The sequence below is a fragment of the Peromyscus eremicus genome, chromosome 4, assembly GCF_949786415.1.
Source record: "Peromyscus eremicus chromosome 4, PerEre_H2_v1, whole genome shotgun sequence".
NCBI lineage: Eukaryota > Metazoa > Chordata > Mammalia > Rodentia > Cricetidae > Peromyscus > Peromyscus eremicus.
This window is the reverse complement of record NC_081419.1, coordinates 140,057,043-140,082,774: the sequence shown is the minus strand read 5'-3', so window position 1 is coordinate 140,082,774 and position 25,732 is coordinate 140,057,043. Positions and strand designations below refer to the sequence as shown.

Sequence of the window (25,732 nt, the reverse complement as noted above, 5' to 3'; positions counted from 1 at the left end):
ATAAGTGAGTTCCAGGCCAGCCAGAGATATATAGTAAGACACTGTCTAAAAACAAAATACTACCTCCTTAGTTTCCATTGCCAGACATTTTCAAACTCATGTATATTAAAGTGGCTTTAGATGCATGTAGCTATGTACCTGCTTTTTCATGAATATAGTAAGTTGGTCATAGTCCCCTGTCTGGGTTCTACATGGCTCTTGTGTTCAGTGTGCTGACCCTGGGATGCATTCTTGCCTCATGTAGCTCTAGGCGGGGCTACTTCCTGTGGTTGGATAGCGTCTACTGCATGAATAATCCACGGGCAGGCAACCAAGCTTAGGGTAGTTTCGCCATTCACTACTGGGACCGGGGATGCTACATCTCAGGAGATGTTCTGTGAACCTGTCTGGGGGAAAGTTCTAAGGTGGTTTTGAGCCATGGCATGCCTGCAGGCCCCTCCTCAGATTCAGGGTGTGGTGGGATCCCACATTCCTAAGTACTGTTCTGCTGTCGTGTTTTCAGAGAGGGTTGCCCTCCCGAGCTCTGGGCAAGCATCTGTGCCCACATGAGAGGTCACAACACCTGTACAACCATGGTGTTGGAAGGGACTGTGCAGGTCTTCTTTGCCCATGAGAGAAGCCGGGGGAACACTTACTGGGAGGGACGGTTTAGCTCCCCAAACCTGGCCCTGGTGGTAGTCATCATTGTGTGGGCTGTTGGGAATGCATAGCTATCTGTGTACTGACCATGTTTGCCTCTCCTCCCTACCAGCTGATTACCACAGCAATGGCTACACTGTCACCAACGGCTGGAAGATCCACAACACGGCCAAGAACAAGTGGTTTGTGTGTATGGCCAAGACTGCAGAGGAGAAGCAGAAGTGGTTGGATGCCTTGATCCGAGAGCGGGAGCAGCGAGAGAGTGGGTGCCTGGGCGGGTCCCGCGCTGCTGGGGAGGGTGATGGGCTTCTTCCAGGGCGAGGACTGTGCCTAGGGCAGAAGAGTTGGAGCTATACAGAGCAGGTGTTTTGATGGGTGGGGACCTCTGTGACTATGTTGGGACCTGGTGGGGCCAGTCGGTTGTACCACATTCCCCATGTGGCTTACTGGTCACCCAGAGCATCTGGAAACAGCATGTTCTTTCCCCTGCAGCGAAGATGCTTGCCCAAGCTTGTGTTTGATGGTCCCTGAATGGAAATCTGGGGGGATAGTCCTCAGGGTGCCCATTAGGCATGGTGGAGAGCCCCTCAGGACAGTAACCACGGTGGTTCACAGAAAGACAGCACAGGGTTTGAGGTGCCAGACCAGGGATACGTGGGCTCTGAGCTGTGTCTCTGCCCAGAGCTACTGTCTGGAACCCACCAGGCCGGGAACTTGAGGGTCTGGGCATGCTTGAGACAAATGACTTCGATGACCTGAGCCTCAGTGGATTCACTCTCCTGCTGCAGAGGATGTGACACTGCCTCCCAAGATGTGGCCATCCTTGCAAATTCCACATGTGTTTCTAACCCCTACCACCTCCTCATTTGACCCAGGATCAAATTGGGCCTCAGTTTCTCCCATGCACATCCTGCTGACCCGAAGGTCTTGCTGTTATATGCATCGTAGACACCTCACATTTGCCATGGTTCCATCACCCCCTGAGCCCATTCCATTTGGCTTCCCAGCCCTTTGTAGCAGTAGATGGGCTTTCCACTCACCCAGTGAGGAATCACACCCTGCTGCCACCCCTGAACCCCTCATCGCCACTCTCCATTCAGGAGGTCATCATGGTCCTTCAAGCCTGCCCTTTATGTACACATTCCAGACCACCCGCCTCTCTTCCCCACCTCATACCACCCAAGTCACTGTCTCCAGTACAGTGTCTTCGCCTGTTTCTAAAGAAAGGGGGGCCTTTAGGTAGCACTTCCCCATCTTAAATATCAAGCCAGGATGTATTAAAATGCCAGGGAGCCAGATAAGCTCCTGGCTTTGGCCTTTGCGTGGGCAAGGGCTCAATGTCTGAAACCGCTCAGGGCTGGGGTGGGGTCGGTACCGGGGCAGGGGCAGGGAGTTGGCCTGACTGGGTGGAGTTGATCGGTACTCTTGTGGTTAGAATCAAGAACTGTGGTTAGCACTGGGTATATGTCATTAAGAGGTGTGTGTGGTCCAAGGGGGCCTTGTCCTTCGAAGTGAATGTTGTCTAAGGTTCAACCTCAGGGCTGGGCACACAGGGATGGGCTCACACTGTGGTCTGTGGTCGTAGCCCCAATCAGGATATGGAACCAAAAGTCTTGGGATAAAATCTTGCTACCACCTATACTATTGTGGCAGCGTAAGTCTCCTGGGCCTCAGCTTTTCCTTTGTAAAATGGAGAGAATTGTGGCTTTTTAGCGAGGAGCATGGGGCATGTGTCCGAGGCCGTGAAACACTTATTTGATGTTGCTTTTGTTGTCTGGGTGGGGTGGGGTTCCGAGAGAGAACATGAGTAGAGTTAAGGATGGGGCCCCGTGTAGATGGTGTGGAGGGGTGGGTCTGTGTATGTGCAATGTGGAGGGGCAGGATAAGGCTTTGGAGCTTGGCTCTGAATTAAGGCACCACCAGTTATCTTGGGACTTAACCTGGGTCCCTTCCCAGTCCTTCTGAGTAGTCTGGTAGGTATGTGTGACATTGACCAGGGGTCAGGAAGTGCTCTATGGCTATGCTAGAGTGAAGGTAGCAGGCGTGAATGCCAGAACCCCAGACTGCCTCCTGTACCCCCATGGCAATCGTGTCCCCATGCAGGCCTGAAGCTGGGCATGGAGCGGGACGCGTACGTCATGATTGCGGAGAAGGGGGAGAAGCTGTACCACATGATGATGAGCAAGAAGGTGAACTTGATCAAAGACCGCCGACGGAAGCTGAGCACTGTGCCCAAGTGCTTCCTTGGCAAGTGAGTGGCTTCTGCATCCCAATCCAGCTGGCCACCTTCCCTTCTCACCCTGCATCTGCTTTGCCCTGCCCTGCCCCACACGCCCTTTTCTTGCCTGGGATCTCCCTGCACAGCCACCTAATGCCCCTCAGGCCTGTGGAGCAGGCTCAGATGAGGGTCGAGGCTGGCAGGGTTCTTCCGCAGGTGTGTCTGCTGGGTTTGCTCGTGACCCACTGTGTAGTCTGCTTCTTGTAATGAAGTACGTGATGGAAGCTGGGATCTTCCCGACTGCTTGGGCTGGCCCCACTCTGCCCATCTCCTTCTGTTCTGCACGGCCAAGGCAGAGGAGGCTAGGCCTGTGCTTAGAAGATGAGGGAGATGAGAGAGGGAGGGTCTGAGGCAGGCTGGAGCTGGTGGCTCGCACAGTAAAGAGGAGACTGGAAATAGTGTCGATTGTCCTGGTAGGAAAAGCCTAGATTGGAGACCAAGGTTTGGGGCAGGCATTTAGATGGGCTTGGAGCCAGGAGATCTGCTTTGTGGGCCACCGTGTGCACAGAGGGGTCTGGGCCAGTAGTGTTGGGGAAGGGACAAGCAAAGACCTCTATGGACAGTGGTCAGAGAGATGGGTGCCCCTGGGTAGGGGGTAGTTCCCGTAAGCCAGGCTGACATGGGTGGAGACAGTGGAAGGAAGGAGCCAGACCGTCAGGAATCTGGTTCTATATGTATGAAAACACAGAGCCCTGCTCTGTGTCCGTTGGAGCCTGTGAGGTAGGAGGTAGCCTAGGGTTGGCCCCGAGGCCTGGTGTTAAACAGGCCAGGGGCCGGTTTTGGGAGAACCAGGAGTTTTGAATGGTTCCATCCATTGTCCTTGGAGGTCAGCAGTCTTGGCTCTGCCCCTCTCAGGCTCTGTGGAAAGGAGAGAGCTGGGCCCAGGAGTCTTGTGGGAGCTAGCTTGAAAGGTTAGAGAGGCCCCTGGTGGTTTCCACTTCTAATCCCTGATCCCACTGCAAAGGAGCCTTTTCTCTAGCAGCGCCCCCCACCCCCTTCTTGCCAGCCCAGCCGGATGGGATAACCTGTCTGTGATTAAGGCTTCTGAGGCCTGGCTCCTCAGGAAGGATTAGAGGAGATTTCTCTTGCTGCCCTTTTGAACCCCTGCCAGCATCGCAGCTCATGTAACCACGGGGCCTGGAGGACCTGACTTCCCGTTAAGAGAACATGCTTCTTCAGGCTTGGCTTCCCTCTGCGCCCACCTGGGCTTCCAACACTCCTTCCCCATCAGTGTACAGCTCCTGAAATCTCCAGGAGCCCTGGTCCCCTCTGTAAGATGAATAGGTGGCTGGGACACAGGTCTCCCCAGCCCTTAATCAGATCTGTCACATTTGGGCATGGCTTTTAATCTCACCATGAGGCAGGTCACTGCCATTGTCCCCATTTTAAAGGTGAAGAAACTGAGGCATAGAGAGGGAAGTGTTTGTGCAAAGTCACACTGCCCTGTGTGGAGATGGGATCCGTACTCGGGACAGGGTGACTCCAGGGCTGATGTCCTCCCTCACAGGCTCCGTGCTTGGTTCGTTTTAACCTCTCTTCAGCATTTGTTGCTTTCTTTCCGTCATTGTTCTCTCTGTGTGTGTCTGCTGCCGCATGGGGACTCCCTGGCTGTGCTGTGTCTGGTTATCATCAAGACCTTTTAGGTCTGAGCTTCGAGGCAGACGGGGCCATGTCTTACTCCCCTATCTTCCTGCTGGCTGACTTTGGGCGTGGGGTTAATGTCTCTCGGTCTCAACCAGTGATAATTAAGGAAGAAGAAAGGCTGGAGGACCCAGTGGGAATGCAGCATCCCTGGCATGGTGCTGGCCAGAACACTGGCAACACATGTGGACCATGTGTGCTGTCATGTTACAGGGACAGGTGTGAAGAAGTGGCCATTTGTGTCCCACTCAGAAACTAATAGACTTCACATTTCAGTGATAAAATCTGTGTACTGTGAGAAGCACACTGTGTGTGTGTGTGTGTGTGTGTGTGTGTGTGTGTGTGTGTGCACGTGCGCGCGTGCGTGTGTGTACCTGCCTTGCAGCGTCCTCAGATTAGCTGGAGAGACAAAAATTGCTCCCTCCCTCCCTCCCTTTCTGGTCCAGCAAGCAGCAGGGAACAGACATCCTGCCCACAGGGAAATGACAGTCCCTACAGGAATAGGTCAGTAGACAAATGGACAGATTAAAGAAGGAACCTACCAGGCCCGTGAACACCGCAAGGCACTTGTGGAGTGATGTAAAGGGAGAGTTGTGGAGCTGATTTAGCCAGGGTGGGTAAGGTGGGCCTCTTATGGGAGGTTACATTTTAACCAAGCTCTGAGTGACAAGCACGAGTCAGGCTCGAGACCCGAGGAACAGCAGGCCTGGGTAGGGCATGGCAGATGCAGGAGTCCGGTGGCTTGTGTGAGCTGTGGTACTGGAATAGCAGGAGTCCTGGGTTGGCATGAGGCCCAGGAGTTAGCAGAGCTGCATCTGGTGGCACTGGGTCAGGGGTCAGATTTTAGTTGAGGTGCTCAGGGAGGCTCAGTAGCTGAGAGAAATGAGTTGTGATGCTCAGGCCCACTTGGAACAAGGTGTGCCAGTTAGACAGTTCAGGAAGGTTCTTGGAAGGCGAAAGCGTTTGCTGCCACCCTTGGCAGTAGTTAGATGCCATGTTAGTGACATCTACACATGGGGAGTTTCGAGGTGGGAGGCTTTGCTGGAGCAGCTCTGTGTGCACAGCTGCATGCAACAGGGACCAAACTGGGTGCTGTGGCACACACTTGCGACCCTGGCCCTCGTGAGGCCGAGGTTCAAGCCGTGAGCAAGGCAGGCCTGGGTGTCATAGCAAGATCTGTCTCAGAAACTAACCAACCAACCCCAGAAGATCCAGAAAGACTTGTCAGGGACTGGGGGACCGCTCAGTGGTAAGATGCTCGCTGGGCAGGCATGGGGACCTGAGCTCAGATACCCAGCACCCCTGTAAAAATCTGTGGTCCCCGTGCTGGGGAGGCGGGTGGAGACAGGTGGAATCCATGGGGCTTGCTGACAAGCCAAGGTAGCAGCAATGAGGACCCTGTCTCAAAAAATAAAGTAGAGAATGATAGAGGAAGATACCCCAACGTTGACCTTTGACCGCCACACACACGCGCACACACAGGGCTTGAACAGGCATTACTGCGGACATTGGTGGGGACTTTGTGCATGGGGCTCACAGATGTGCATATGAACCCCAGGCTCCAGGCACTGGAGATCTTGGCCCATGCAGGAGACAGGCAAAAAGATGTTTGGTTTTGGGGAGTATGTGGCACATGGGGCCTCTGGTCAGGTGCTCTCAAAAGAATGGCAGAGATATGCCCAGGTGTCCTCTGTGCCCAGTCTTGGCCTTGACCTGTTCCAGGCTGAACAATGTCTGCTGGGCAGGAAGGAGGTGAATGGAAGCAGCCTCACTGTCTGTGGCCTCCACCCTCAATCTCAGTCCCCTTACACTGGTGGGACCCACCTTGTCTCGGTGCCTCCCACTGTTGAGGGAATGTCTCTCTGGAAGCCTGGGCCTGTTGCCCTTCATAACCCACCCCAGAGCTACTGTCAGATCCCAGCTCCCTACCCCTACCTGTCACTCAGAGCTGGTGTGCACTCTGCTGTCCAGTTCAGAACACCCCTCCACCCCTGAGACCCTGCTGGCCCAGCACAAGTGGAAGCCTGGGGACAGGGTTCAGAAAATACCGGGTTAGACAACAGCCTTTAACACCTGGGAGCTTCATAGGAAATACCGAGTTCCCCCCTTTCTTGGAGAGTTGGACCCACAGGGTTTTGGGGGGCCCTTTGAGCAATAGCTCAGCTTTGACTGGCTTGGCACAGTTCCCACCTGTCCAGCATCCCATCCCCCCTCCCTCGTTCAGAGTTTGAGGTTCCTGCGGAAGAAGAGATTACCTTTATCTCCTTACCCCCTGGGTCCCAGCTTAAAGTTTCATAGGATTAAAAAGTCCACCCACTAATTCCAGATGTCCCTAAGCAAAGCAGTTGTCAGCTGCATCCTGTTGAGCTGTGTCCAGCTGTGTCTTGTTCCCAGATAGGGAAAGCTTTGCTTCAGTTTTGCCCAGTAAACTAAGATCCAGCTTGGTTTCCTAAAGGATAGACCCAGTCACCAATCACTTGCTCTCCTCTGTCCTCCATCTGTCTTCTGCCCCTCACAGCCACTTTGGGATACTTCCTGTCCCCACTCTGGCTACAGGGCTGTTGATCCCTGTTAGAGGTGGCCCTGGATAGGACAGCTGGTGAGCAGCCTTGCCCTCAGTCTCCAGCCTCTGAGAGGGCACGCCAACATCTGTTTGCCTTCTGGAGTTGCTGCTGCCAGTTCTTGCCTTACCCCAAGAGTTGAGACTTTGAGAGCAGAATCAGTGGCGGGGTTGGGGGGTGGGTTGGGGAGGTGTCATGTAGGGGAACACAGAACCTGGAAAGTTCCCACTTAGGGTGCCAGAAATGTACCTATTTCTTTCCCACCTCCCTGGGTGTCCTGTGGGCTTCCTGAATGCTTCACAATGTTGCTACCTCCATTAAGGGCAGGTCCTTCCTCTGCCAGCACTGAAAGCTAAAAATAGTGCCCCCTGCTGTAACCGGAGGTGGGACAGCTGGTTTCCATAAAGAGGGGGCTGGGCAGTGCTGCCCACACTCATGGGCACTGCCTGCTCCAGGCTCGCCCTCTTCCGCTGACTCCAGTGGGCTGAAGTCTGTGCTGAGCCCTGAGCTGTCACCTGGAGCCAGAAAAGCTGCCTGTCTCACCTGTGCCCCAAACCTTCCTGCCGACCCTGGAACATACCTTCTTGCTCATTCCTCATTTGTTGAGTAGAGGACTCTTAAGTCCCAGAGTATGTCAGGGAAAGAGCCATGAGTAAGATCAATCTCCATCATCCAGGGGTTGCATTCTGGGTATCTGTGTGGGCAGGGAGGGGGCTGATAAACACACGCATAAATTTGTAAAGTCATTGCTACAGAGAGTGCTTGGTACAGAAGGGGGGGGCAGTCAGGGTGGGCGGGCTGCTGGGCAGGGCCTGTGGGTGGTATGGTGACCCGTCCAGCAGGTCAGGTTATTCGAGGGTCTCGAGGAGGGAACCACCTGAAAGCCAATGGGGGCGAGAGAAGAAGGAGACCAGGCGCATAAAGAAAGACAGAGTCAGTCTGAGTTGCGTCAAGGTCTCGTTTATTGGCAGGATGTTGCAGCTTATAAGCAGGATTTCAGGCAGGGAGGGGGAGCAGGGAGAGTGGAAAAATTTTTCTGAGAAGAAGTCAGGGTGGTCAGGGTAGGGTGTTTCTTTGGTCCCAGGCTTCTGCAGCTGGCTGATTACAATTTATGCCAAGTGGTTTATCTAAACGTAGATTTTGTGGTTAGGCCAAGGATGCCCTGTTTTTGCAAGACTCCACGAAGCAGAAAACTCAAGACACAACAGTCCTGGGTCAAACAGTCCTGGGTCAGTCTCCAACAAATTCCCCCTCTTTTCTTTAAAAATAGACCACATTTGTGATCGAGCCTTAAGAGGTCTGGGGGGTCCGGAGGAATGGCTTCTGGAGGATCACAGGGGCCCCGTCCCTCTATGCTATGAGAAAGAGGTCTGGGAGACAGCATCTCCCCAGATTCAAACACTACAGGTGTCCCCGTGGTGCGGGAATCAGCGGACCGTGCGGTTTTTCGGAGGGAATGGAAATAGACAAGCGCTGAGGTTAGGCTGCTACCGCACAACCATTATGCAACGAGGCATGTAATCCAGGCTCTCGGGATATTAGGGCACCCATGTCCCCAGCCTGTGCAGTCACAGCTGCACTCCAGTCATGCCTGGAGCTTCCCCTCACACAGGGGCAGCCTCGCCCGAGTCGAGGGGTCTGTGTGGGGCATCTTCATCGTGGTCCAAGGGATGTTAGGACCCGAGGACATTAAACCTGAGTCTTTGGGGGGGGGGGGGCTCCGGGCCGCTCTCCTCTGTGTCTAGTCTGTGATAGTGAATTGAAATATGCTGTGGTAAAGCCGAATCAATCTGATTTTTGATAAATCGAGTCAACTGCTGAAAAGCCCAGGGGCCAAAGGTGATGAGGAGGAGAAGAATAATCAAAGGAGTTAAAATGGTGGGTAACAGGGTGGAGAGCCAAGGGGATCCTTGTAACCAATCTTCAAACCATCCACGCTGATTTTCAAACTCCCTTTTTCTCTGAGCTAACCTTTTTCTTAATTTTTCCATGAATTCTCTGACAATACCAGTATGGTCTGCATAAAAGCAGCATTCTTCCTTTAGGGCGGCACATAAACCTCCCTCCTTTAGGAACAGCAGATCTAGACCCCTTCTGTTTTGTAGTACTACCTCTGAAAGTGAAGTGAGGGACCTTTCAAGGGCTGATATGGATCTTTCTATAGCCTCTAGATCGGTGGTCATGGCCATTTGTAACTGCATCAGGTGGTTATTTTGTACAAGAGCAGTGGTTCCTGTACCGACTCCAGCAGCAATGCCTCCGATGCCTAACAAGAGGGCAATAGTCATAGATACAGGTTCTCGAGTGAATCTGCCCCTTTGCTCAGAGAATTCTATCACTGAGCTTTCCTCATGATATGTGACACGAGGCCACAGCTGAACAAGTACACAGAATTCATGGGATTTATTAAATATCTGAGCAGACACACGGGGTTAATCCGGTGTTGCAGGCCCAGTAGGACCCATTGGGTGCCTCAAGATAGTAGCTTCCCTTGGTGGGTGCTATTGTCTGATTGCAGAGATGTTGGTGAGTCGATGGTACCGTACCCAAACAGAATCCTAGCCCAGAAATTTCAGAGAGCGTCAATCTATGAGGGTTAGTTTGGCACCTGCTGCTAGGGGAAGAGAGATTGTTAGCAGTGGACTGAAAGGCGATTCCCTCATTAAAAGGGGGGCTGGAGGTAAGGCAAAGCCAGCAATCTAAGGTCTTATCCGGGCTTGGAGTATTTAAGGCTATATATGCTCCTTGTATTAAGCTAAACAGCCTATTGTCTGTGGTCTGTGGGGTAAAGGAGGAGGCATTTGGCAGAGAGGAGGAGAGGGTGCCAACAGGAGTGGGTGCTGGGGTAGCCGCTGCTTTGGCTGGGGCTGGGAGCTTGCCTAGAGTTTTAGGGGAGGACTGGGTTGGGTCCAATGGGGACAGAGTTAAGATTTTCTATTTGTAATTTTATTTTAAACGTTACTCCTGGGTCCGAGCCTGACTGATACCATCGCAGGCCCCAGGTGCGGCCTGTAGCCCAACCTGAAAATGATTTTCCTTTCTCAGTAAAAGAGATGTTGAGGGGAAGGGACAGTCCCCACATAAGGGATTTTGGTATATTGTTCCAGTAGCATCCACTGGCCCCTGAATAGATTTTGTTGTAATTTCGCTTAACAGTTATCAGGTCCCAGGAGGATGAAGGGCGCCAGTAGGCACTTCCAGTTGTTTCACATCCCCATGAGGCACAGAAATATTTTTCGAATCCTCCGCATTTATGTGCCTGGGCAGGATTTCTACCATCTTTGGGACAGACATAAAAGTCAGACTGAGCAAGTCGACAGCGTGCGGTGGGACTGCTGCATCCAGTGTAAGCGCGCTGACTATGAGGGGAACTACCATGACTTGTATTTAACCCGTTGATACCTTTATCCGGGATGTCCCAAGTGTCTAATCCCGCAGCCAATTGACAAAAATCAGGGGTCAGGTCCGGCCACCATGACAAAGGGGCGCGATTGGCAGACGTCTGCCAGACCGTTTCCCCAGTTTGGGAGATGACCTGCCAAGTAAGTTTCTTAAAAGCATGGGGACTGGCCTTGGCCATAGAGTTGGCGGTCAAAATTAACAGAAAAGGAAGAGCATAGAGGCGTTTTTTTCCAGTCCTGAGGCATGCTGGGAGAACGATGAGAGTACTCATGGTTCTTCTCTTTCCTTGGGTCGCAGGGGTATCTGCAAAAGAAAGATTCATGTCTCAGGGCTAATTCCTGGACCCAAGGTTATTATTTATTTTTTAGGGGACCCTTTTTACAGAGTAGGGTTTAATTAATCTTACGGGCAACCAACGGGCCCCATTTTCCTTGGTGTTATAGATGCATGCGGACCCTTTTCCCCAGATTAGTACTGGATCTGGGCCGCCCCATTTTCCAGTGATGGGATCTTTCCAGAGAACCTGGGCGTATCCTGGGCTGGTCTCTGGGTGCCAGTGTCATTCGGCTGCGGATTTTCCCAAGCCATCCAAAGTCAAGAAATTTAACACAAAGAGGGCATGTGCAAGCAACATCCTTTGGTTTCCCTTGATAGGGAACAAGGTTTCCTGTGAGCTGAGTTTACTAATAGTGTTCTTTAGGGTTTGGTGAGCCCGTTCCACAATGCCTTGTCCCTGCGGGTTATAGGGTATTCCGGTGACATGCTTTATCCCCAATTGCAAGCAGAATTGTTTAAACTTATTGCTGGTGTACCCCGGGCCATTATCTGTTTTTTATGCATTTTGGCTGCCCCAGCACAGTGAAGACATGTAGCATATGATTGATGACATCCTTAGTGGCCTCCCCGCTGTGAGCGGAGGCACTGATAAACCCGCTGAAAGTATCGATGGTGACATGTACATATTTTAATTTTCCAAAGGAAGTGACATGGGTGACATCCATCTGCCAAATTTGTCCTGGAACAAGCCCCCTAGGATTTACCCCATAATGGGGCTCGGGCAAAAATATCAGGCAATTTTTGCAGCTTTTGACAATTTCCCTAGCCTGTTCTCTAGTGAGTGAGTACCTTTGTCTCAAGGTTTGGGCATTAAGGTGATATAATCGGTGGGCCTCGCGGGCGGCCGCGACCTGATCTTGTTCTAGAAGCAAGATCAAGGGGGTCCGTGTAGCGGCGTCCGCAAGTTCGTTCCCCAATGCTAGGGGTCCGGGCAGGCCATTGTGAGCACAAATGTGCCCGATAAAAAAGGGCTTTGACCTTTGGCGGATCAATCTCTGAATTTTTGAAAACATCTCAAAAGTTGGGGTGTTTGGTTGAATTACTGGCACCATTTCCAGGATCTGCAGGGCTCCCACCACATATCTGCTGTCTGAATACAGGTTAAGGGGGTGTGCCTCAAATGCTTTGAACACTGCTAGGGCGGCATAAAGCTCCACCAATTGGGCGGACTTAAAGGGTGTTTTTATAATCCTTTGTTGCTGGTTATAAACATATGCAGCTTGACCATTCTTTGATCCATCTATAAATACTGCGCAAGCATTGGGAACTGGCTTTAACTTAGTATTTTTAAGAAAGAGAAAGGGAGTGAAAGAAAAATATTGTAACAGCTTATCACTAGGCATCTGGGTATCGAATTTTCCCGCATAGGAACAAACAAGTGTAGCCCATTCCGGGTGATGCGTAGATAGCCATTCTAGGTTTTCTTTATCATACGGGATAGTAGTAATGTCAGGTTCCTTCCCAAAATATCTAGTGGAGGTTCTTATTCCCAATATTACTAATTGGCACACTAACAGGGGATATAAAGGAAGGACTTTCCTTTTAGCAACCGGGAGGTGTACCCAAAGCAAGGGTACAGACTCTTGCCACAACAGGCCAGTAGGGGCAAACTCGGTAGAGAAGACCACTAAATGCAGGGGTAAGGCAGGAGAGAAAAACCCGATGTGTTGTCGGGTGATGGCTAATTCTATTTCATCAAGTACCCTTTCTGCCTCCGCGGTAAGGTGTCAGGGAGAGAGGGGGTCAGGATCTCCTTTAAGGATATCTTCGTGAGGACGTATGTCTCCTTTTGTCATTTTGAGGTAGGGTCGTAGCCATTGGATGTCCCCCAAAAGCTTTTGAAAATCATTGAGACAACGAAGTGTATCTTTTCTAATCTGGATTTTTTTTGTGTATAGAGGAGGTCCGGGTGTAACTCGAACCCTAAAAACAGGAAGGGGTATTGGGTTTGTATCTTCTCTGGAGCTATATGAAATCCTCGGTCCTGAAGTGTGGTAATTATCTTTTGAGCTACATTTTGTGTTTTTTTTTTTTTCAGATTTCCCTGCTATTAACAAATTATCCATATAATGTATAATATAAACTTCGGGGTATTAGACCCTCACTGGATCGATAGACTGAGCTACATAATTTTGACATAGCGTAGGGGAATTGGCCATTCCTTGGGAGTCATTGCTAGGAGCTAGGGAGCTTGGAGCCTCTGTTTGCTATAGTAAGCTTTTTATCAAATAATGTAAATGCCATATTCATCAGATCTTTGACAGATTTGAGGACCATTATCTACTAAATGTATCTGAACCAAACAAATCTAGGCCCAATCTTAAAAATATCTCTAAGTTTGGTAACAATAACCAGGCCAATTTGTTCTCTTATAGATATATTAGTCAAATATACCTCTCAGTTTTTTTATTTAAATAGAACAGTTTATGTTTTAAACTAGTATCTGAATAGCCAGATGACTAGTATTAACTTGTATTCCTTAACACAAAGGACATGCAAACTCAGACATTCAAAACCAAACATACATGTGGCCACACTTTTCATTCATACCTGTAGAGTAGACAGACATTTTTACAACTATGACCCTTTGGAGTCTCAATGTAACAGCAGAATAGCAAGACAAAGAAATCTGAAACACATTTCATATATATATATATATATATATATCTCAAGTCATTTTTTTATAAAAACATTATATTTTATCTTAACCAACAATAATTTGAAACCAAGTCTCTTAAATGATGGCAAGTATTTGTAACCCACTGAACTCAAATGACCAAAACCCATGTCAATTTTTATTTTTCCTGTGGAAACAAAAGCATAATTTTCCCAGTATCTTGAACTGGTAATTTAACATTTCTTTTTAAGCAATACCAGGACAGAGAAGGGTTAACAAGAGAAGTGGCTGGCCGGCAGAAGAGACCTTGAAGTTATCACAGTAAAGGGAGGGAGGGGGAACAGTGGGCATAGAGTGTGTCCTTGGCTGCCAGTGTTCCTGAAAAAAAAAGTTTTTGTTAACTCCTCTGACTAAAGTCAGATTCTCTGTTCAGTGTTCACACAGTTTTTGTCAATTGCAGGCAGTTCCCCATTGCCCTGTCCAGAGCTCCTGTCTTTGTCCGCCTGTACAGAGAGCACGCACCCCCCACCCTCCTGAGAGCAGCCAGCTGGCTGCAGTCCTGATAGCAAGAGAGCTATGGAGGGAGGGAGGTGGCCTTTGCTATGCCTCTCTCTCCTCCTCTTCCTCTAGGAAAATAAGGGAGGTTAGTAGACAGAAACAAATAACATTTACACAGACAATCCAAGAACCGGAACATCAGCACTGAGACGACGGCCTCATTCACAGCCAGCAAGCCCCTCTTGCAGTATGCAAGCCCCACCTGGCAGGAGCTACCTGTTTATCTCAGTTCAGTCGGGGAGTGGGAGTGGGGGGACCCAGTTCCCTCTATTGTGGCTCACACATCCTTCCAGTGGGCTAGGCAAAGGTCTAGTGGAGAAGAAGGGAACTGTCCCATAGCGTCCGTCACAGTCAAGTCAACAATGAGAACAATTAACACATTACACACAAGACCAAGGGCACACGAAAAAACTTTGCCCCAATGAGACAACCAACAAAGCTCCAAGAACAATGACAGCCTGATGTGCTCTGGGGGGGGGGGGGTTTAACCCTCCAGGCTCAATCACACCAAAAACAATCCAGACTCGAGGATCTCTGTCCTTGATCATACAGACATCAGGGGGCTTCCACATCCCTGTCGGTCAGACATGCACCCTTTTTTTTTTTTTTTTTGGAAGAGAAGGAGAGAGTAAAGTAACAATGATCACAACAAAACATACAAAAAAAACCTCACAAAATGGCTCTGACAATTTCCCGGGACAAAATACAAAGTGGCACTTCCTCCCACCGTGGGGGAAGATACCCAAAGATGCTCCTAAACCAAATGGTCACCTCTGAGGTGGCCTTAGGGCTCTGGGACGTCTCCCCTGTGGCCTTGTTGACGAGGCTGCTCTTGCTTTCACTTTGACCATCGTTTTTGTCTCGTCTGTCTGTGTTGGCTACGGCGTTAACTCTCTCATTGTTTTGACCTGCCTTACCTGAAGCTATTTCACCCCCCCCCTTTTTTTTTGGAACTCTTTTATTATTCTGACCTGCCTTAACCGAAGCTATTTCATCCTTTTTTCCTTCTGGACAGGATACATCATTTAATAGGTCCTCTGCGAGTGCCAGTAAATGTGACACTTTACCATCCTTTTCTGAGTCTTTTAGGATATCTCTTATTACTCCATAGAAACTGAAAAATGCATCAGGGATATTTTCCCCTTCTTTGAGCATCTCATTGATATCTTTTCCTACTTTATTCCAAGTCAGAGGGTGAATGCCCGGACCGTTGATGACCAGCCAGGGACATTTCTCCTCCACGAAACAGAAAAATTCTATTAAGTCTTTCTTTTTTACTCTTATTCCCCTCTCCCTGAGACTATCCTGCATCTCTTTTATGAAGAGAGCTTCTTTAGACAAAACTTTGCCCATGGCTTATGGGACGACAAGTCTTACCTCAAGGTAGCCCACGTTGCACGAGTGATGCTGTCTGGGTGCCTCTACCAAAATATGTATGTCTGGCCGGACCTTCTTTCATCTGTCGTCCGGTGGGTCGCTGAGCCTCGAGCCCCACGTTGGGCGCCACTTGACCCGTCCAGCAGGTCAGGTTATTCGAGGGTCTCGAGGAGGGAACCACCTGAAAGCCAATGGGGGCGAGAGAAGAAGGAGACCAGGTGCATAAAGAAAGACAGAGTCAGTCTGAGTTGCGTCAAGGTCTCGTTTATTGGCAGGATGTTGCAGCTTATAAGCAGGATTTCAGGCGGGGGGGGGGGAGCAGGGAGAGCAGGGTGGTCAGGGTAGGGTATTTCTTTGGTCCCAGTCTTCTGCAGCTGGCTGATTACAGTTTATGCCAAGTGGTCTATCTAAACGTAGATTTTGTGGTTAGGCCAAGGACGCCCTGTTTTTGCAAGACTCCACAAAGCAGAAAACTCAAGACACAACAGTCCTGGGTCAAACAGTCCTGGGTCAGTCTCCAACAGTATGGAAAGAAGAGCCGGGAAAGGGCATTTCTGGGTAGATGAACAGCAATTACAAGGGCCCTGAGGCATGATGGAGTCTAGAAATTTTTTAAAGAAGGGAACAGGGGTGAGTGGGCACAGAGGATAGGGGTCCAGGAGAAGGCTGGTCTAGGGATGATGTTCTGGGTGTGGAGTTGGGCGCGGCTGGTGGAGGCACACATATCTGGGCAGATGTGTGGGACAGTTGAGGCAGAGATGAATTTCCTTCTGAGTAAGGGGGAAACTCCTGGGGCATTGTGAGGACAGAGAGCATGTGATTTGAGCCACCTGTCCAGTGAGCTTTCTGGGCTTGGCATTGCCTCCTACTTATTTTATGTGTTTCATCTACATACTACATGCATACATACATGCACATCTAGTATCCACTCACTCCCCATCTAGCCACACCCTCCTCCAGCTATCCATGTGTACTTCTACCATCCACCCAGCATTTCCTGTCCCCCCAGCCCTGCCCCCCACTCCATATCTACTCATCTATCCAGCATTGATCTCTGATGGTTCATCCATCTGTCCATTCTTGTCATTTGCCTACACACCACATGGTCTGGTGTATATCCACTGGCTTATGCCTCCATCCACAAATCCACTGTGGGGTTGTCTGTCTGCCCACTCATGTACTTCCCTCCACCCATTCATCATCCGTCCTCTATCTGTCCATCACTCATTCACCCACCGACTTATCCATCCACCCGCACCCATCCATCCATGTACTTACTCATCATCTGTCCATCCATCCATCCATAACCTACCCACCTTCCACTTACCTGTCATCTCTTCATCCACTTGTCCATGATCTACACATCACCCATTCATCTGTCATCCATCCATCCATCCACCCATCTGCCCACCCACCCACCCACCCACCCACCTATCCATTCACCAATTCATAAGCTGCCTGATCTTCCATGCACCCATCCATCTGTTCATCTACTTACCTACCCACCCAAACATCTATCCAACATTCATCTACCAACCATCAACCATCCATCCATCCTTTGACTCTTCCATCTATACATCTCCCTACCCACTAGCCCATCATTCACCCATCCACCCATCCATTATATCTATCAATCATTCATTCACACATCTATTCCTCTATCATTCCTCCATCTACCAAGCATCCACCATCTGTCTGACCATGCACCTATCCACTCATCCATTCATGTGCCTGCCACCCACCCATCCATTCATCCACCCCACCCCTCCATTCCAGGTGGATGAGGCAGACCTGTGTGTGACTGGTCTTCGCCACCTGAAAAGGCACAAGCTTTTCCACTGTCTCTTGGGCCCTGGCTCCTGGTTTTCTGTACGCATTGATCTCGGGGTGGATGGGGCCTGGCCAGCTTGGTTCTGGTCCCAGGACTGGGGACCATCTCGTCACATTTTCTGTTCCTGGCAGCGAGTTTGTCGCGTGGCTCCTGGAAATTGGTGAGATCAGCAAGACAGAAGAAGGGATCAACTTGGGCCAGGCCCTGTTGGAGAATGGTATCATTCACCATGGTGAGTGGAGGAGGTGTGGCATGCTGGCTGGACACCCCCAGAAGTCTGCTCCCACACTTCCAAGCTGCTGACCCAGGGCCGTGGCTACCTCATAACACTTCTCTGGGGTGGCGGAATGCGTATTCACTTGGCACCAGCAATGGAGGATGCCTCAGAAAACAGCTGGCCAGGGAGTAGAACTTTCTCTTTGCCCTGGAGAGAGCGAGCCCTCTGTTTAGGTGTTAGTTATTTTGTAGGTGTCTGTCACATGTCCTTTGCAGCAGACACTGCTTGCATACCTGTGAGTGGGGCAGGTGAAGAGTCCCGTCCTCACAGAGCTGACCTTGTGCTTGCGGGGGAGACGAAGATGGTAGTGGAGGGTGTCAGTGAGGCGTGATTGGTGTTGGGAGAGCACAGAGTGGCGGTTGGTGTGGTAGGGAGTCGGTTCAGAACAGGAACTTGGGGAGGCCTCCCCTAGAAGTGAGGGAGGCAGGTGGGCTTTATAGCTCCAGGCAGGGGGACGACCAAGGCCAAGTACCCAGGGGGATGCTAAGTGATCTACAGGGAACAGCATGGAAGGCTGCCTTCTGCGTGGACAGGGCCATGTTAGGAAGTGAGAGAGACTGGACCATGAAGTCTGAAAGCTCATGGGGGTCACTATAGAAGTGACTCGGGCTGTGGAGGATGGTCCTACCACACTAAGCCCTGGCCCAGCCCTGTGGGCCACTGAGTCAGCCAAGAGCCACTGAGTGTCCAGGTGGGAGGGAAGAGTCTCCGTTCTTAGAGTATCGGCCTTTTGGCTGCACACAGAATCTGCTTCTGGGTCTAAGTCCCTAGCAGAATTGGAAGGTAGCTATCAAGATCCCAGCAGTGTGGTCTCTACCCTGGAGTGCTAGGTTCCCATTCAAAGGACCGGCCCAATCAGAGGTGCCCACAGGTCTCTGCCGGGCCTGCCCAGGCCATGTATCAAATGTCCTTCCACGTACTGGGGACCCGGGGGTGGAGGTGGAGGGTCTTCCCAGCCTCACCAGTCCTCGGGTCCTTCCAGTCTCCGACAAGCACCAGTTCAAGAATGAGCAGGTGATGTATCGCTTCCGCTACGATGACGGCACCTACAAGGCCCGCAGTGAGCTGGAGGACATCATGTCCAAGGTAGGACATCCTCCTTCAACCTGTGGCCCCAATCCAGCTGGAGGTCCCTGCAGAACAGGCCTGTGTCCCTGCAGCCCGCCGCTGCCCACCCTCCTCCTCCCAGCAGTCCAGAGGATGTGGCTGACTCAGACCTTGCTCTTGCTCGCAGGGCGTGAGACTCTACTGCCGTCTGCACAGCCTCTACGCCCCTGTGATCAAGTAAGTCCCCACGGCATCCCCTCCTGACGCTAGCTGCCCACGTGGCCTCACCGGTACCCTGACCTCTCTGAGCCTCAGTCTCCTCCCTCAGACAGGGTTAATCACTGACCTCCTCTGTCCAGCCGTCAGGATGGAGTGAGTGAATCTGTGGGAAGTACTGCAGCAGTAGTTAGTGTCAGGGTAGGCAGGCCCACATTGGAGCTGCCTGCTGGTTCCCAGCTGTGTGACCTTGGACAGTGGCTCAACCATTCTGTGCCTCACCATTTCTGTCTGAGGCAGGACATGAAGTGCCAGGCACCTCAGGGCCTTTGCACTTGCTGCTGCTGAGGGACGCTCTCTCCTGCATATCCTTAGCTCTCACTTTCTCCCAGAGCCTCCCTCTCAGGTGGGCTTTCCCTGGCCGCCTTTACATTTTATTTCCTGGGACGGGGACCCGAGGAAGGGACGGAAGTGTGGGACAAGTGTTCCACCACCCAGTTCCATCTCGAGCCTGCCCTGGCCCCCTCCCTAGTGTCCCACCCAGGAGCTCTCCACACTCCTGTCAGTGGTGCCCTGTGTCTGTGTCGTCATCCGGGAACCACCTGTCCCCACGAGGTTTTCTGTGCCCGGCCGTGGAGTCCTGGTGTTTTGATATTTCTCTCTCTCTCCCTCTTCTCTCTCTCTCTCTCTCTCTCTCTCTCTCTCTCTCTCTCTCTCTCTCTCTCTGTCTGTCTCTCTCTCCCTCCCTCCCTCCCTCCCTCCCTCCCTCTCTCCCCCTCCCTCCCTCCCTCTCTCTCTCTCTCTCTCCCTCCCCCTCCCTCCCTTCTCTCTCTCTCTCCCTCCCTCCTTCCCTTCCTCTCCCTCCCTCCTTCCCTCTCCCTCCATTCCCCCTCCCCCTCTCTTTGAAATGGGGTCCCTCTGTGTAGCCCTGGCTGTCCTGGAACCCACTTTGTAGACCAGGCTGGCCTCGAATTCATAGAAATTCATCCCTGCCTCCCAAGTGCTGGGATTAAAGGTGTGCGCCACCACCGCCTAGCAGATTTTTTTTTTAACTTTTATTTTGATTTTATTGGCTCTTGAGTCTGAATTCAGATGGCTATATGGCAGGGCATTGGCCTTGAGTGGAGCAGCCCTGCACCAGTGTTTGCTGAGTGAATGTTTCTATTCGAGTCAAACGGGCCTCGCAGCAGCTTGAAGTGAAAGGGTTAAAGTCGTGGGAAGTATGCCCCTAGGCTCCTGGCAGCAACAGTGAGTGGATCCGTCTCTGTTGGGAAGTTTGTGGTTGTGAGTGGAGAGACAAGGACAGGAGGACATGACTGTTGTCCCAGGGACCTCATCCAGCCTGTTCGTGGTCTGTGACGTCAGGCCCTGGGAACGCTTCACCCACAGACCCGCCTCCTCACTCACCCCCATTTGCTGCTCTGTGCCAGTCCTAGGTGGTAGGGCCAGAAGGGGCCGGCCTCCTCCTGGGCCCCTGTGGCCTCTGCCTGTTGGTTCCCTACTGGTTTTCCCTGGGCCTTCCAGCCTGCTGGCCTGACTTCCTTTTTCTTTTTTAGATAGTGGTGGGGATTTACTTAGAGACCTTGTTTAGGCTCACAACTGACCATGCCTAATCCTGAACATACTTCAGCGGTTCCACCCAGGGCTGTAGAACTTCCGTATTCGTCAGCTTAGGGCTGAGATTGTTGCGGTTTGGCTGTTTGGGTCCCACGACCCCAAAGGCTCGCAAGGTGGAGTTCACACTTCACATGGACACCCCTGCACACTCCGGGCTTGGGCTCTGCTCTGTGCTTAGAGCCCCCCTGCAGCTTAGCCTCGTGTCTTTGAACGCTTGTGTGTTGGCACCAAAACAAGGCAGAGGAACAGAGGGCCTTGCTCACCCCTCCTTAGAGGTTCCTCAGCCATGGACGGACATTTGTCCTGGAGAGGTCCTTGCTGTGGAAGCATCCGGCCTTGTAGGATGCTCGTGGTCCCCAGTGTGGCACTCCACCCAGGATGAACCTCTGCGTGCAGGCAAGGCTGCCTCAAGAGGCATGGCTGCACAGAGAGGTCCCTTGGGCTGGGGAGTGTCTGCATGCAGCCCACGGCCTCCTCTTCAGCCTCTGGTGAGGCCGCGGGCCTCTTACCCATGTCTGTTGAGGATCATCTAACTGGAGCAGGCTCCAGAAACCAACACGCTGCCCCCGACCCCCGATATTGCCACTCATTGTCCAACGCTTCCCGCCCCCATGCTGCTTTTCGGTATCCATCGTGCCCCTCCCCCACAGTGCTGCCACTCATTGTCCACCTTTTTCCCAGGGACCGCGACTACCACCTGAAGACCTACAAGTCTGTGGTCCCTGGGAGCAAGTTGGTGGACTGGCTGTTGGCACAGGTGAGCATGAGTGGTCCCAGACTGTGGCTCGGGCTCAGCCATGTCGCTGGGGACCGCAGCAGAGCTGGGGGCAGACCCGGCTCCTTTCTGCTCTCTGTGTCTACAGTGTGACCACACGGGGCCTCACAGAAAGGGAACCTGTAGTCGCTCGCTGTTCGTGGGCAGGCAGCGGCTTCCTTTCGTGTGGTGCGGCATCCTTAGATGTTCCTGGTGCTCGGTGATGCTGTTCTCGCCCAGCCTTCTACCTTTCTGCCGTTCAGCTCTGTAATCTTCTGATTGGTTGCTTCGTAGTCACACAGGGGCAGCCACAGCTCCTTCTGAAGTTCCTATTCCTGGTCCCTATAACCGGCCTCACAGCCGCTGGAAAAGCAATCAGGTCCCGTTGGCTGGGAGTACCCTCCTCCACCCTTGACAAGGAGGGTCAGGCCTGGTTGGCTGTGTCTGGCAGTCTTTCCCCTCTGTGTACCGTCACCGTGGTATGCACGGCTGGCTGCCTGTGTGTCTGGAAGCCTTTGAGCCTGGCCCCTAGCTGTCGAGGTGCTCCTGATCCAGTCAGCAGCTGTCACTGAGCCTGCCTGTCCTACCCCCACCCCGAGGTCCTAGCCTCTCTCTACCTGGTTAGCCGTGAGATTTTTGAGTCTGTTGTGGTGGAATAAACCTGTCCTCCAAGCATTTGGGAGGCTGAAGCCAGGTGTGTGTGTGTGTGTGTGTGTGTGTGTGATTCCAGATTTAAAGCTTGCCTGAGCTGCAGGCAACACAAACATGCTGGTGGTTTGGGGTGGGGAGGAGGTGGGGACCTGCAGCCAGGCCGCTAAGGGCAGGCACCAGGAGTCAGATCCCTGCTCTTCCTCCTTGGAGATCACCAGGTGTCCCTAGTTCTGCTGACATGTTGTAAAGACAGAAAACCTACTGCAAAGTGACTGTCAGAGGCCACATATCTACATGTGTGGAACCAGGTGGTTTTGGGGGGACAGTTGGTAGTCTAAGTGGAGTCCACATGGGTCAGACTCCTGCCCATCATGCCGCCATCCTCACTCAGATCAGGCCATCTCATCCTCATGTGGCTTTGTCCCTGGTGGGAGGGGCAGTGGTGTCCTCTTCCTAGAGGTTTGCAGAAGCCCCTGCAGGCTTTTCCAGGCTCCGTAGACTTCATTCCTAACACCAGGGACATGTCTGCAGGCGTACAGGAACAGAGCAGATCGGGATTTGTGTCTCTCCTAGAGCAGCACACTAAGGCCTACCATGAGGTCTTTGGGAACCGCACTCTGTGTCTTTCTGCTCTGTCAACACTCTGTGCTTTACCTTGAGGTCACATTGTGATCTAGAACGATGGCAGAAGGGCCAGCCCTCACACCTCTGTTGCAGGCAGAGTCGGGAAGAAAGGGACAGTCTGTGGGCACAGGAGGCAGCCCACATTGCCCTCACTGGAGGATGTTGTTTGTGTCTCATTGTCCACCTTACCTGCCTGGGTTGTTGTGGAATGGGGGCGAGAGTTTCCTTACTAGGGCGGGATCAGGAAAGGGCTGTTGCTAGGCAACCAGAAGCATCTAACGGAGTAACTCCCTTGTTAGGAGTTTATTAGGAGTAGTTCCAAGCATGTTTGGCCACCTTGATACTCAGTATGAGAAATCTCTGCCCTCATGCAGTCTACATCTCTCGGGTGGCAGCTTGTCATGGGTTGCACTTAGCTGATTCAGTGCTGACTCCCCTCATCGCATCCCCTTCTGTTCCATTTCAGGGGGACTGCCAGACACGGGAGGAGGCGGTGGCGCTGGGCGTGGGCCTGTGCAACAACGGTTTCATGCACCATGGTAAGTGCGGGGCCCAGAAATTTGCTTAGAGCCTCGAGAGCCAGCTTTTTGTGTGTGGTATCTCAGCATGGAATGCTTGTGCTTTGGCCTCCCCGGCCCCCAGGTGGCATGGTGTCCCCCCACATACCTCCCATCACTGTTGCTGGCCCCTCTTGCAGGAACTGTGTTCTCCCTTCTAGTCTCTGTCTCCTCCTCAGCGGGTGGCCCGGCATGGTGCCGGGTTGTGACATGGAGGGGCTCAGGGTCTGGCATACGTGCACATGTGCACCCCTTGTGTGTCAGACAGACTCAACATGTCTTGTGCGTGTTGATGAACAAGCGCTGTGGTGGGATGCTCTCGCTTGGACGCAGATACAGGCTGCAGAAGTGTGAGCTGGTGGCAGGAGACTGGTCCTGGAGGCCTCAGGTCATCTCTCTGCCCAGGTGCTTTGCTTTAACTCAGAGTTAGTGAACTTGCTCTGCAAAGGGCCAGGCAGGAGACACTGAAGCAGCTGCCACAACACTGGAATGAAAGGAGTGTGACTGGGTGCCAATAAAACTTTATTTAGGAAAATAGGCTGGGGCCACAGCATTTGAAGCCTGTGGCCGAGCTCTAGGCTCACCTTAGCTGACTCCCCTTAGGCTTGGCTTCCCTGTGGCCTCAATGTCTTTGGTTTCTCCAGGAGCCTTGCTGTCTCATCCCCTCTCCTGCCCATTGCCTCAGCTGAAGGGGCCAGGCCTGGCCACCCATTGGGCCTGTTTCCTTCCCAGAAGCCGTTTGTGCCCTCCAATAGCACTGGCCCTGCCGCCTGCCCTCTGCAGGAGGCTCTCATTTGTGGGTGAGGATAACTGTGGTCCACCCAGCCTTGTTCCCGGAAGGCAGCTGTCTGGGGATACTCTACGAGGAGGGGCACTTGGGCAGCCCTGATGCCCTCAGGGCCCGTCAGGGAGGGGAATTGCAGGCTCTGCAGCCCCCCCGCACCCTGCCGTGAACTCAAGTATTTTCCTGCTAAAATAGGAAAGGGCCAAAAGTTGGGGTGTGGCTGTGGCAAAGGGCAGAGTTAGCACAGAAGGGAGGAGGGGACAGTACCTCCTGCCTCGTCTGAACTGAGCCTCCAGAGCCGTGGGAGTCTTCAGGGAGGGACTCAAGCAGACAGGGAAAGGGAGGCTCACTCTTGCAGCCTTAGAGCCCTCCTAGGGACTTGGTCGTCTTATTCTGCTAGAGGAGAAACCGCAGTGCAAACAGGTGAAAGGATTCGATGGAGGGATTTGAACCCAGGTCTGTGGGCACCTCTTAAAGCTGGGAGAGGGAAGCGGGGCCTCACCTGGCTGTGCTGGTGACTCAGAAGTCTTACCGTGTATGCCGGGACTTGACTCCTCAGATACAGCTCTCTAACTCTTCCTCTGGCTCTGGAATCTTCTAACCCCATGTTTACAATGGAGGCTAAATAAGCAGGCTGCTTGGAGCCTGGCTGCCCAGCTCTGAAGAAAGTAGCAATTTGTATGTCTGTCTGTTCCGAAGAGGTAGTAGGGGTAGCCCAGGAATACACTCACGTGACTCAGGAACACTCACACACAGGTAGTTTCCCTCAGGAGGAAGAGAGTGGGGTCTGGAGGAGTCGGTGCTCAGGCTATCTTGTCCCAGAGCCTCACGGGCCTTAGACAGTTGCTAACTCTGGGCCTTGATGTAACCCTCTTTTTTGTAAGATTTCTTGTTTTAAATTTGTGTGTGTGTGTGTGTGTGTGTGTGTGTGTGTGCGCGCGCGCGCGTGCAGGCTCGCACTTGAGTATAGTTGCCCATGGAGGCTAGAAAGGGCACCAGATCTGCTGGAGCTGGGGTTGCAGGTGGTTGTGAGCTACCCAGCGTGGGTGCTGGGAACCTCCCTGGGTGTTAATGTGCCACAGTGCACTCACTCATGTGCACTTGTGAGGCCGGAGGTGGACATTGGACATCTTCCCCGTCACTTTCCTCTTTCATTTTCGAACCCAGAGACCCCCAGTTGGGTAAACCAGCTGACCAGCAAACTCTGAAGATCTACCCATTTCTGTTCCCCCAGAGCTGGGGTTACAGACCTGGGCCACACCTGGCATGTATGTGGTTACTGCGGATCTGAACTCAGGTCTTAATGCTTGCATGACAGGCACTTTACCCACTGAGCCACGCCGGATAGCTAGCCCTTCCTGTGGAGTTCACATGTTAGCATTGGTGCGCAATTTTGCTTCAGTTCAGTCCTCTATCCGCCAAGCCACACTTGTCCAGGGCTTGCTTCTAGCCTGTGGCTGCCGGTTGGCAAAGGCTGCCGATCCACTGCCGTCTGACCACGTGCTGTGTGGCTTTCAGTTCTCGAGAAGAGTGAGTTCAAGGATGAGTCTCAGTACTTCCGCTTCCATGCTGATGAGGAGATGGAGGGGACCAGCAGCAAGAACAAACCGCTTCGCAATGACTTCAAGCTGGTAGAGAACATTCTGGCAAAGCGGTTGCTGGTAGGTGCACAGTGGGGCTGCTGTGCCTTTCCTCCCCTGACCCTCCTGCGGCCTGGGAGCTGGGCAGCTTCAGACAGTGGCCAGAGCAGGACATGCAGGCCGGGGAAGAGAGGTCACTGTGCCAGCCAAGAATGTACTCCTCACAAAGCACTGGGGTTGCAGGTGCTCCTGCCCTTTCATCTACCTTACACCCGTGGCTTCGCAGTACCTCCTGAGTCACCTACAGGACTATAGGTCTCAGGAGTGTGTGTCCTGCCCACATTCTTGAGTGTCTGCAGTTGGGAACATTTACCAGTCAGATCAG

General features: G+C 52.3%; 1 protein-coding gene across 1 annotated transcript in view; it reads left to right on the top strand.

Annotated features, from left to right (window-relative positions):
• Prex1 (phosphatidylinositol-3,4,5-trisphosphate dependent Rac exchange factor 1) overlaps nt 1-25,732 on the top strand; it is a 162,933-nt gene that overhangs the window by 107,215 nt on the left and 29,986 nt on the right. The window contains exons 10-17 of the mRNA XM_059258980.1: nt 752-901; nt 2,743-2,890; nt 17,372-17,472; nt 18,500-18,603; nt 18,752-18,801; nt 21,079-21,154; nt 22,893-22,965; nt 25,286-25,428. Of these exons, the coding sequence (XP_059114963.1) occupies nt 752-901; nt 2,743-2,890; nt 17,372-17,472; nt 18,500-18,603; nt 18,752-18,801; nt 21,079-21,154; nt 22,893-22,965; nt 25,286-25,428 (845 nt within the window). The remainder of the gene's footprint in view (nt 1-751; nt 902-2,742; nt 2,891-17,371; nt 17,473-18,499; nt 18,604-18,751; nt 18,802-21,078; nt 21,155-22,892; nt 22,966-25,285; nt 25,429-25,732) is intronic.